At 33.8% G+C, this 12601-nt stretch overlaps 1 protein-coding gene across 6 annotated transcripts in view; it reads right to left on the bottom strand.

The window, feature by feature from the left end:
* celf6 (CUGBP Elav-like family member 6) overlaps nt 1-12601 on the bottom strand; it is a 132094-nt gene that overhangs the window by 14865 nt on the left and 104628 nt on the right. For 4 of the 6 annotated variants that reach the window (XM_048168960.1, XM_048168965.1, XM_048168963.1 and 1 more), the window contains 6 exons: nt 10401-10544; nt 9220-9367; nt 6810-6959; nt 4568-4630; nt 2969-3049; nt 499-642 (listed from right to left, as the gene is read on the bottom strand). In XM_048168960.1, coding sequence (XP_048024917.1) covers nt 499-642; nt 2969-3049; nt 4568-4630; nt 6810-6959; nt 9220-9367; nt 10401-10544 — 730 coding nt within the window. The remainder of the gene's footprint in view (nt 1-498; nt 643-2968; nt 3050-4567; nt 4631-6809; nt 6960-9219; nt 9368-10400; nt 10545-12601) is intronic. The other 2 variants (XM_048168962.1, XM_048168964.1) reach the window with 1 other exon arrangement.

Below are 12601 nucleotides of genomic sequence, written 5' to 3'. Positions count from 1 at the left end.
AAAAACTAAAACTGAAATAAAAGTAAATTAAACCTAAATAGTAATATTTAAAAAGAACAAAAACTAATAAAACTGACAAAATCACATAACAAAATAATAAAAAACACACTAAAATGAATATATATATATATATATATGTAAGTTAATGAATAATTATACTATACTATAGTAAGACTGGTGTGTGTGTGTGAGTGTGTGTGAGTGGCATCAGTCCTGACTGGAAAAGCAAAACAATCTCTGGTAAAGTGTGAGACGTGAGGGAAATGATGGATACGAGGGAGACGGGAATGAGTTCTCAAGCCTCCGGCGGGAAGAATCTCATAACCGTCGGCTGATGAGGGAAACCCGGCGGGAAAAGCGCGTAAATCCGCATGCCTGCGCGTTCGAGCGCGACGCCACTTCCCGAGCGTTAATTGCGACTTGATTAGTGCAGACGCGGGAAATAAAGGCACGAGATGAACTAATTGTGCTAAGTGAAGTGGCATTGTGGGTACTCACCGAAACACTTGCTCTGATTGGTGGCCCGGTCCACGAAGACTTTGGCGGAAATGACGTTGCCAAAGGGCAGAAACATCTGCATGAGCTCCGCGTCGCCGAACTCCTGCGGCAGGTGGTAAATAAATAGGTTACAGCCCTCCGGTCCTGCGAGAGAGAAAGATAAAGTCACACAAATTAGATTTCACACAGACCCATACCCAGAAGGCCGAGCGGCGCGCATGCTGATACATATTCAAAGGAGGATTGTTGTGTTGCCACCTGTTTTCAGCCTGTGATCTGGTAAAGGATTCAGACGTTAGCGTCTTTGTTAAACGGATATTTGATTAAACATGGAGTCATCCAGACTCTTCCAGGGTGTTGTGGCTTTTGGGAAAATTGGATCAACATAAATAATTCCTCAGTGTCTCCTGGAGCTTGGCAGGAATGTGACTCTTACACGGCATGACAAAGACTGGAGATTTGTGCTGTCATTAAAACAGGGATAATGGAGGAAACGATGAGCGCTAACAACAACACAAAAGACAAGACTAAACTAAAATATCTATATTAATATTAATTAAACAAAAGACGACACATTAAGCTAACTAAAGGATAATATTAAAATCAAGCAATAGACATAACATACATACATACAAACATACATTTAAATAATAAAACAAAAGATACAATTAAAATCAAATTTAAAAAATATATTAAAATCAAATCAAACAAAAGACAAAATATAAAATTAACTAAAAAATAATAAAACAATAAAATAAAACAAAAAATAGTAAATCAAATAAAATAAAACAAGACAAAATATAAATTAAAATATATATTAAAATCAAATTAAATGAAACAAAAGACAACACAAAATTAACTAAAGAATATATTAAAATCAAATAAAACACAAAACACAAACTTAAATAATAAAATAAAATATCTTAAAATCAAATCACATAAAACAAAAGACAAAACAAATAAAAATATATTAAAATCACATAAAATAAAACAAAAGACAAAACATAAAATTAAATAAAAAATACTGTGAAAAAATCTAATAAAATAAAACAAAAGAAAAAACTAATTAAAATATATGAAAATCACACAGAATAAAACAAAATTAAATTAAATGAAAAACATATGAAAAAAATCTAATAAAATAAATCAAAAGACAAAACAAATTAAAATATATTAGAATAAAAATAAAATAAAACAAGACAAAACATACATTTAAATAATAAAATAAAATAAAATATATTAAAATCAAATCACATAAGACAAAACATAAAATTAAATAAAACAAAAAATTAATAGTAAATCAAATCACATTAAACAAGACAAAACAAAACATAAATTTATAATAAAAAACAATATTAAAATCAAATCAATTAAAAAAAGATGAAACGAATTAAAATAAAATAAAACAAAACACAAAATATATAAATATATATAAAATGAATATATATATATTATATATAAATATATATATAAAACAAAATTAATAAAATAAAAGATTAATATTAAAACTAAATAAAACAAAAGACAATATATATATATATAAAAATAACATTAAAATAATTAAAATAAAAAATACTGTGAAGAAATCTAATAAAAAATAAATATTTTTAAATATATGAAAATCACATAAGACAAAATTAAATTACATTGAAAAATACTATGAAAAAAATCTAATAAAATAAAACAAAAAACAAAACAAATTAAAATATATTAGAAAAAATAAATCAATACAAAACAATACATAAATTAAATATATTAAAATCTAATATCACAAATCACAAAACAAAAGACAAAATATAAAATTAAATAAAATATAAAATTAATTTGAAAAATCAAATAAAATACAGAACGAAAGACAAAACAAAATAAAATAATAAAATATATTAAAATCAAATCACGGAAAAAGACAAAACATACAAATCAAACAAAATAACTGTGAAATAGATTTGTTTTGTATGTGCGGTGTTTGTCTGGTTTAGTCCTCAGTGTTTCTCCGTCTGTTCTTGAGTTTGAGGGTCAACTACATCCCGCCGGGCAAACGACAATCATTACAATCAAATTAACTACTTCAAAACCCCGATGATTGTGAGCAACTTCAAATTAACAATTAACGCACATTTACAGAAAGTTCAACGAGGATTTTTCCTCAATAAACACAAACAGACTCTTTATGTCAGAATGAACCGAGAGCTTCTTCACATCAGTTTACTGACAAAAACTGTAACTATGTGCCGTTCTTAAAGTCTAAGAATCAAACCAGAAAATATCAAAACATGCCAAATCTCAACCTTCATTCTGGCTTCCAGCGACATCAGATATTAATTCAGACTTTCTTTTGTATTTTGGATGAAGCTCTGATGATCTCCTCCCTCTCCAGCTCTTGTTTCTTTCCATTATTTATTGGGAACTTTCCGTCTGTCTCTCAGAGCAATTATCACCTTTTATCCGGAGGGGGCGGAGTCACACTCACCTTCCCGCTGTTGCTGGGGAATGATGGCTGGTTGCTGGGGAAACGCTTGGCTAATCGGCGCGTACGCGGCAGGATAGGCTGCTGTAACCGAGAGCGAGAAAGAGAATTCACTGTAATATTCCTGATTTAACACATCCACATGATGCATTCTTCCTTTCACACTCATCTTTACTCTGATTCACCTCCATCAACTCCTCTGTGTTTATGAACAGACGATTGAAATCACATAATCTCAAAAAAATGATCTTCTTCCTCAGTGTTTCTGTCTTGTTTTCCAACACAAATATCTAAACATACTTAAATCAAGATGCATTTACTGAAGAAGCAACATGACTGAAGATTTTGAGTCTTATTTACTGAAAAATTGATCAATTTTAAGTGAGTTTGTGCTTAAAACAAGAACAAATATCTGCAGATGGATAAATAAACTTAATTCAAAGTGGAAAACAAATTTTCTGACTCCATTGGCAGATATTTGTTCTTGTTTTAAGCAAAAACTCACTTCATTTTAACACATTTTTCAGCAAAAAATATATAATTTTGCTTCTCCAGTAAAAGTATGTTGATTTAAGAATGTTTAGATGTTTGTACTGGAAAACAAGAGAAAAATACTGAGCAAGAACATCATTTTTACATTTATTTATTTATTTATTTATTTATTTGCAGTGTAATTAAAACTTGACAAGTTTTAGTTGTGGTTGTTAATTGAAATAAAGCTGTAATAAAACAAAATATAAATATTACTAACTGAAAATAAATAACAAATAAAAATAAAGAGCAACTAAAATTTAAATAAAAATAAATTAAACCTAAATAGTAATATAAAAAACCTAATCAAAATTACGAAAGCACACAACAAAATTACTCAAATTTAAACTAAAATTAAACAGATTAATTAATAAAAATTATAACACAATATACAACTATTATTTAAATACTATACTAGTTTTTATTTATATTTTTGATAAGCTTTTCTTTTTATATTTTCTGTAAATAACACTGGCATTATGCGAGTACACAACAAATTGCAAATTGCAAATGCACTCAACAGAAATTAAATCAACCACAAAATCTTTCTTGACTCATTATTTGATCAGCCTAAACTGAATAAAAATGCTAAATAACCACATTCAACCTGCGGTCACAATTGAGAAATTTCATCAGATGCTGCAACGTCAACGTCTTTTTTATGAACATGAATTCAACATAAAGTAATACATTCAAAATGTAAAAATATACAACCTACTCGACTTTACTGCAAAAATATAATTCTTATAATTCAGCCAAGAGGTCATGCCATGATGAATCGATCTTCATCTGGTCGCACGTCTTCACGTGATGTGAATTTAAGTTCACCAAACTTGAACTTTGGAACGCAGCGAAATGCAAAACTTTTCACACAAGCTTGCGTTTGTGTGACAGCACCTTTATTTCTATGAAAATGTGTGCAATAGTACATGCAACGTAACCAGGTCATGTGATGACGATTGTTTGGAAAGTTCAGGCTATCATGGCATAAAGCAGTCATGTGAGGGCATGTTATCAGACGTTTTCAGCACTTCATAGAAACACAGACAGACATGAAGGACAGAGACTCACCTGCATAGTGCTGAACACCGGCGTACGCCTGCTGGAGAGGGTCCGCCACTGTCGGGCTTTGTGCTGCACACACACACACACACACAGACACACACACACACACTGTTATTTTTACACAGCTGTTGTTTCACAGACTCAGACAGATGAAATGTGATACTCTCATCTGTGATTAATATATTCGGAAAAACATTAAAAATGCAAATTATAGAGATAATGGCTTTGAATTTCCACTTTGAACGTGTTTTCATAAGTGGATGAATGATATGGTATGGTTAGTTTAGAACAATTGATAAGATTAACGCATTTCAATTAACCCTTAATCGGCTCTTGGGGTCAGGCTGACCCCGCTTGACAGTTTCCTTCTTTTTTAAAAAGTGTTCCCTTCATCTCAGGGACATGAAACTCAGTGAATCCTCCTAAATAATCTATCTAAACATGCACAAATCTGCATAAAAAAGGTGCATAAAAAAAAAAAATCATCAGATTGAGCCCACATTGAAAATGAATGGGAAAATGAAAAAATGTACTGTTTTTTCATTTCATTTGTCAAAAAAATAAAATAAATCCAGAATAAATCTGAAATGTTCTACATTTCCATAAAAGTCTGGTCCTAGACCATAACCACAAAGTGGAACAAACTTTCTATCTCGTACACACACACAAACACACATGTGTGTGACTGCAACAGAGGGCATTTTTATAGAAATTGGCAAATAAAATCAACAAAATTGGCCTAAATCTGAAAAACTTTATATGTAAATAAAGGTCTGGTCCTTGACCATAAACACAAAGTGGAACGAATATTCTATCTCACACACACACATAAACACAAACATACAGTCTCTATTGACCTCTATTGGACATATGTGGTCATTGCACTTTTTTTTCTTTAACTATAATTCCTAAAGTTTTTCCACAAACCTCTAGATGGTAGTATTCTATCCCTAACACATAGGGCAATGTCCAAATACAATTTAAATTTAATTAAGTTAATCATTAAAGTGTTTTTTTTTATTATTTTTCATAAGCCAATTTATGACGTGGTTAAGTATTTGTACAGTAAATAGGTAAAAAAATACAAAATATCCACTAAAACACAGCAGAAATGCATAGATGAGAAGTAAATAAAAAAAAATTATATATAGTTTATCATATAAAAAATTCATATTTCCTTATGCAATTGCTCTGTGAAAGTTTGGGGTCAATCTGACCCCAAGAGACTAAATCGTCGAAAATCGCCAAAGGACGATTAAGGGTTAATAGTAAATTTCTATCAAATTGAATTGAATAATTGTTATGTAAAAATATGCAAGGACTATTCAATTATTCAATTAAAATATGTAAGGATTATTCAATTCAATTCGATGGAATTTTACTATTAATTGAAATGCGCAAGTCTTGAAAAAAGGCTTATTTTTTTGCGTTTTTTTTTTAGTATTGACATGCATTTTAAACAGATTAGGAATAACTAAAATAATGAGCCTGGTCTCATTAGAAAAACGTACCTGTGGGAACATATTAACAAGATGATCCGTTGAATTCATTTTGGGAGCGACGACTGAATGTATTTTTAGTAAAATGCCTGTATATAAGATTAGTATTGACAAAGTTTTGAGGCTGTCATATATGTGAATCAACTTACTTTGTTGTGCATTTCCAATATGAAAAATAACTTTTATATTCATGGATTAATTGCATTTTGAAAAAAAAAAAAAAAAAAAAAAACGTGTTTATTTAAATAAACTTTTTTTTTAAATAATAAAGGCAATAAAGGTTTTTATAATAAACCTTTAACAATCAAAATCTAGATTTGAATTTTTAATGTTTTTATAACCAAAAGATGCTACGTAAAAGAGAAACAGAAATTAGTGGTTTTCATCTTGCCACTTTCTTAGTAAAGAAAACGACATTTTACTCAAATTAATCAAAATGGAGTTATAGCGTTTTGGGCCAAACTCTTCAAATAATAACTAGAATATCTGTCAGTAAATATTAGTCAGTAAAAACCTTAAACCAATCAAATAAAAAGAGAGACCCGCCTTAGGCCAGACTTGAACCTGTGTTGCCCACATAAGCACTATAGAGCTCAATGTGTCAAAACAGCTCAGACAGGTTGCATTTTGTTGTGCTAGTCTCAGTTGTTTGCTGATTCTGTACAGTTTTAGCTGCTTTATTGCTGGTTCTGACAGTGAAGGGCATCTAAAGCACGACGCATGCGGCTGAAGCGAGTATGCGGTGTCACCTGGGTACGGATGGATGCCATTGGTGTAGATGGTCTCGGAGGTGGGCTGTCCGTTGGTTTGGTGAGAGAGGGTGCTGAAGCCGTTGACCCCGATGGGAGCTGCGAGGCTGGGCACAGCCGTGGCACTGATGCCTGGTGGAGTGCTGGTGCCTGCAAACACAAACACACATTTGATGGTTGACAATACTGAATATCGATTGACTGCACTGACACTATCTGATGAGCTGAATAACAACTCTATTGTCTTCTGCTTTACAGCTGAATTAGTCTCAAATTTGATGAAGTTTGCATTATTGATTCTGTTATTGTCCTGTTGATCACTGCTTTGAAACAATCTGTACTGTATGAAGCGCTGTAGGAATGATTGTTTCACTGGACGCAGGAGGTCGAGTCAAAGCATTAATAAGTGTTGGTCTCCGGTCACAGGCGCGTCTCTTCGCTGCCCTTCTGACACTGATCGTTCAACTTCTTTCGGCTTTTCTCCAAGGGCATTTCAGTCGTGGCAGATTAAAGCTGACGGGTAACAAGAGTGTGTGTCCACATCACGGATTATCAAAGCGGGAAAACTGACAGACGAGAGGGAGAGGAAGCGCTTTAATTAATTCCTCGTGACCCTTCGTCTGAGGTGTCAGCGGGCTTTTGTAGCTGGACGCTCAAAGTCGAGCAGAAGACACATCAGGAGTGTGTGTGTGTGTGTGAGACGGGGGTCAAACGGGGGTCTGGGATTATCCGTCACAAATCTCCACTCCTGTATTCTTCAGTCAAGGACTCTCTGGTCAAAGGCATCAGATTGGCCGCGTTCCCGGGTTCATCCTCAAACTGAGACGGATCATTTCCCATCACACCTTGTGTTTTACTGAGCGACTGTGATTGACAGAGACATACTCGCTCTGTTTCAAAACCTCGTGACCGTATGAGATGGAACCTCATAGAGTTTGGGGTCAGTGCAATTTTTTGTAATGTTTTTGAAAGAGTCTCTTCTGCTCACCAAGACTGTGTTTATTTGATCAAAAATACAGAAAAAAAATTGAAATATTATTACAATTTACAATAGCTGTTTTCTATGTGAATATATAGTAAAATATAATTTATTCCTGTGATCAAAGCTGAATTTATTTGATTAAAAATACAGTAAAAATCACAAAAATATTATTACAATTTAAAACAGCTGTTTTCTATGTGAATATATTGAAATATGTAATTTATTTCTGTGATCAAAGCTGATTTTATTTGATTAAAAAATACAGTAAAAATCACTAAATAATATTACAATGTAAAATAGCTGTTTTCTATGTGAATATATTGTAAAATGTAATTTAGTCCTGCGATCAAAGCTGAATTTATTTGATTGAAAATACAGTAAAAATAACAAAATATTATTACAATTTAAAATAATTGTTTTCTATGTGAATATATAGTAAAATGTAATTTATTTCTGTGATCAAAGCTGAATTTTCAGCATCATTACTTCAGTCTTCAGTGTCACATGATCCTTCAGAAATCATTCTAATATGATGATTTGCTACTCAAGAAACATTTATGATTATTATCAATGTTGAAAACAGTTCATATTTTTGTGGAAAACGTCAAACATTTTATTTTTCAGGATTCTTTGATGAATAGAAAGTTCAAAAGAACAGCATTTATTTGAAATAGAATCTTTTGTAACATTATAAATGTCAATTTTGATCAATTTAATGTGTCCTTGATGAATAAAAGTAATCATTTCTTTAAAAAAAATCTTAATGAACAGGTATGCATTCAGTGGCAATGACACGTTTCCTGTGAATATGTCAACATGACGTCATTTCCTGTTCGGCATCCTTGTCAAATTCACTGAGTTATACAAATTGGTGCATCAAAAAGCTTTAAATAACAATAATAATATTAGAAAATCTAATAAAAGCTGTAGGACGAGATCAAAAAGTAAATTTAAAATAGTGGAAAATAAAATAAAAAATAAATAATAAAAAAATTGTTTCTATGCCTTTCAAAAGTCAAATTAAAATGTTTATCAGTCTTTAAAAAAATCTTACTGACCTCCACAGTGCACAGCACAAACAAATATGGAATTTTAATAATTTTTTTTCCACTCATCTCATTCTGGGATTATCTTTATGAATGATACACCCGATGTTGTCTGCTCACTAGGTTTTGTAAGAGCTTCTGTGTGGATACGTGAATGCAATGGAAAGAAGCTGAAAAGGATCAAAACAAAAAACCCTTGTGGTGACAAACAACAGTGAGATTAACGTCTGAGGCGAACACTTGTTGCTCTGGAGAACACAAACTGATGAAAACCGTTTCCTGCGAGAGAAGTGATTGATCCTGCTGCCTGCTTTAATTAAAGCTTTATTTGTGTGTGTGTGTGTGTGTGTATGTGTGTGTGTGTTTGGATCGCTCCTCGTACCTGAAGACGGTGTCATCGGCGCAGCCACCAGACCGTTGACGTTGAAAGCTGCCATTTGCTGCATCTGAGCGGCGGCGATCGCAGCCATGGGGTTCAGATACGAGCCCTGCGTCGCCGCCATGAGCGCCGCCTGCTGCTGCATGATCTGCTGCAGACACAGACACAACAACCGCTCTTCAGCACTGCTTTTGTCTTGGTTCTAAAGGTTGTTTTTGCCACAAAAAAATAAAAAATGTAATTGCAACTTTTTATTTCACAACAACTTTTTTTAGTTTAAATGTTTTCTATTTCTGCAACGTTCTGTCTGGAACAACAACATTCAAAAGTATGACAATGATGATCTCAGGTGCTATTTGGTTGCGAGTGCAGTGCGCTTGCAGAGAGGCTCCGCCCACACTCTCTCCTGATTGGCTGTGATTTGTGATTGATTTGGTTGCGAGTGCAGTGCGCTTGCAGAGAGACTCCGCCCACACTCTCTCCTGATTGGCTGTGATTTGTGATTGATTTGGTTGCGAGTGCTGTTCACTTGCAGAGAGACTCCGCCCACACTCTCTCCTGATTGGCTGTGATTTGTGATTGATTTGGTTGCGAGTGCTGTTCACTTGCAGAGAGACTCCGCCCACACTCTCTCCTGATTGGCTGTGATTTGTGATTGATTTGGTTGCGAGTGCAGTGCGCTTGCAGAGAGACTCCGCCCACACTCTCTCCTGACTGGCTGTGATTTGTGATTGATTTTGACACATCTGGTGTGGACAGACAAATTGCTTTTTACTGTGCTTTTTACTTGCATTTGGTTAGAACCTGGTGCAATTCAGACTTTTTTCTAATAATTGCGAGTTTAAATCTCACCATTTGGACTTTATAACTCAACAGTAAGATATAAACTTGCAATTCTGACTTTTCTTCTCACAATTGTGATATATAGACTTGCAATTGTGAGAAATAAAGTCAGAATTGTAAAATTAAAAAGTTGCAATTACCTTTTTTATATTTTTATAAACAAGCTTCCATAGGAAAAAGGCTGAACAAAATCACAGCAAAGACGACCGAACAAAGAACCTACACATCACTAATCTATCTTGAGTAGCCAATGACTGTAGACATTGACAAATGCATAATACAAAGCAGTCCACTCCTTTTGGCACAAATGATCCTCATAGAAATGTGTGTGTGAGACTTACAGCGTGTGTGTACGCTCCGTACGCTCCAAACTGGATGGTCATGGGACTGAAGATGCCGAGCTGACCCGCCATCTGATGCATCCTGCGCAGGGTTCGTTCCTTATCGGTGTCTGCAAACTTCACCACCAGACTGGAGGACGCTCCCTGAACACAAACACACATATAATTCAAGGTGTATTCCTTAAAGAGGCCATATTACACTATTACACCCTTGATAAAGTCTTGATGTTGTTTTTGTGCTCTACTAGAGCAGGTTTTTATGCTTGAATGTTGATTATTTTCCTCATATTCTCCATTGTTGCAGCACCTCTCTTCCCAGTCTGTCAGTAACGCTCTGTTTAGTTCCTGTCTCTATGAAGCCCCTCCTTCTGAAAAGCACAATGTGCTCTGATTGGTCGGCTGGAGAAGTGTGTTGTGATTGGTGTTTGGGAAATGTCCCGCCCCTTACCATAACCGCCAGTTTTAACCCACTACTTACCAACTCAACCAGGCCCCGCCCCTTTATTCTGCGCATGAATTATTTAAATGAGGAATACTGTGAAGAAAACTCAAGACTACAATGGAGGCATTTCAGGGAGTTCAGAAACACTGACACTGATATAGAGAAGAACTGGAGCTTTGCAGAGCTTTTTCATGCTCAACATTACACACTAAAGAAAGATGAACATGGAATTCTGACTTTATTTCTTACAATTGTGAGTTTATTTGTGAGAGAATTGCGATAATTCAGACTTTTTTCTTTCAATTCTGAGTTTATATCTCACAATTCTGACTTTATTCTCGTAATTGCAAGTTTATTTGAGATTATTAATGCAATTGCGAATTTATATCTTACAATTCTGACTTTATTTCTTACAATTGCGAGTTTATTTGCAAGAGAATTGCGATAATTCAGACTTTTTTATTTCAATTTCGAATTTATATCTCACAATTCTGACTTTATTCTCGTAATTGCGAGTTTATTTGAGATTATTATCGCAATTGCAAATTTATATCTTACAATTCTGACTTTATTTCTTACAATTGCGAGTTTATTTGAAAGAGAATTGCGATAATTCAGACTTTTTTATTTCAATTTCAAATTTACGTATATTTACGTAAATATTACACGTAATATATTACGTATAACAACGTATATCTCAATTGCAAGCTTATCTCACAATTCTGACTTTATATTTCACAATTCAGACTTTATCGCAATTCCAAGTTTATATCTCACAATTATGACTTTATAATCACAATTGCAAGTTTATGAGATTATTATCGCAATTGCGAGTTTATATCTTACAATTCAGACTTTATTTTCTCAGAATTGCAAGTTTATATGAGATTATCGCAATTCCAAGTTTATATCTCACATTTCTGACTTTATTATCTCAATTGCGAGTTTATCTTACAATTCTGACTTTATTTCTCGCAATTCTGACTTTATTTCTCGCGATTCCGACTTTTTTTCTAACAATTCCGAGTTTATATCTCCCATTATAAGAAAGCATAATGGAACCCCTTGCACTTATATCTCTCCGTCGGACTCACTCTGACGTAGCTGAGAGCAATTCAATCTCCGCGGCCGCTTCGGCAGACATTGATTCATTTAATTGGGCTCTACGGCTGTCATCAAGATGCATGATGTGAGCGGAGGAGATCTATGAGTGTCTCGGAGGAGTCGCGTCCCTGCAGTACACATTAAAGTGAAGTGTGGACTCAACGGCATGGCGGACGGACCCTCATTACAGCTGTCAGAGGCCTCCGTATTGACCGAGGTCGGGCTGTGCGGCTCATATTGTGCTGTACGGATGTCGATTCACCGCAGCGGGAATCCAATGAAATCATTCGTATGGAGACAGTAAACAGTCTTTAACGGGATTCAAACACACACCAGGATGATCACATTTGATTTTGTAGGTATTTGTAATTAAAGTAAATCAATTGCATTTAAAGCAATTTATGTTTTAAAGCATGTTTTCCAGTTGATATATAAACAAAACTGAACGGGAAAAAAAAAAAATTAAAAATTGGAAATTTTGGGGGAAAAAAGAAGAAATAAAGGGATTTTAAAAAAGGCTACTACACATGGCATTTTTAAAATATAATCTGTTAATGTTGAAATAAAGGCGGTGTTCAATAGCATGTTAGCGTTTGCTTAACAACACTAAAAAAGTGTGTATTGAAATGTAAAACAATATGCAGGAAAAACGCTT

The sequence above is a fragment of the Megalobrama amblycephala genome, linkage group LG19 (genome assembly GCF_018812025.1).
Source record: "Megalobrama amblycephala isolate DHTTF-2021 linkage group LG19, ASM1881202v1, whole genome shotgun sequence".
Lineage (NCBI taxonomy): Eukaryota > Metazoa > Chordata > Actinopteri > Cypriniformes > Xenocyprididae > Megalobrama > Megalobrama amblycephala.
The sequence above is the reverse complement of the archived record's forward strand: the minus strand, read 5'-3'. Positions and strand labels throughout refer to the sequence as shown.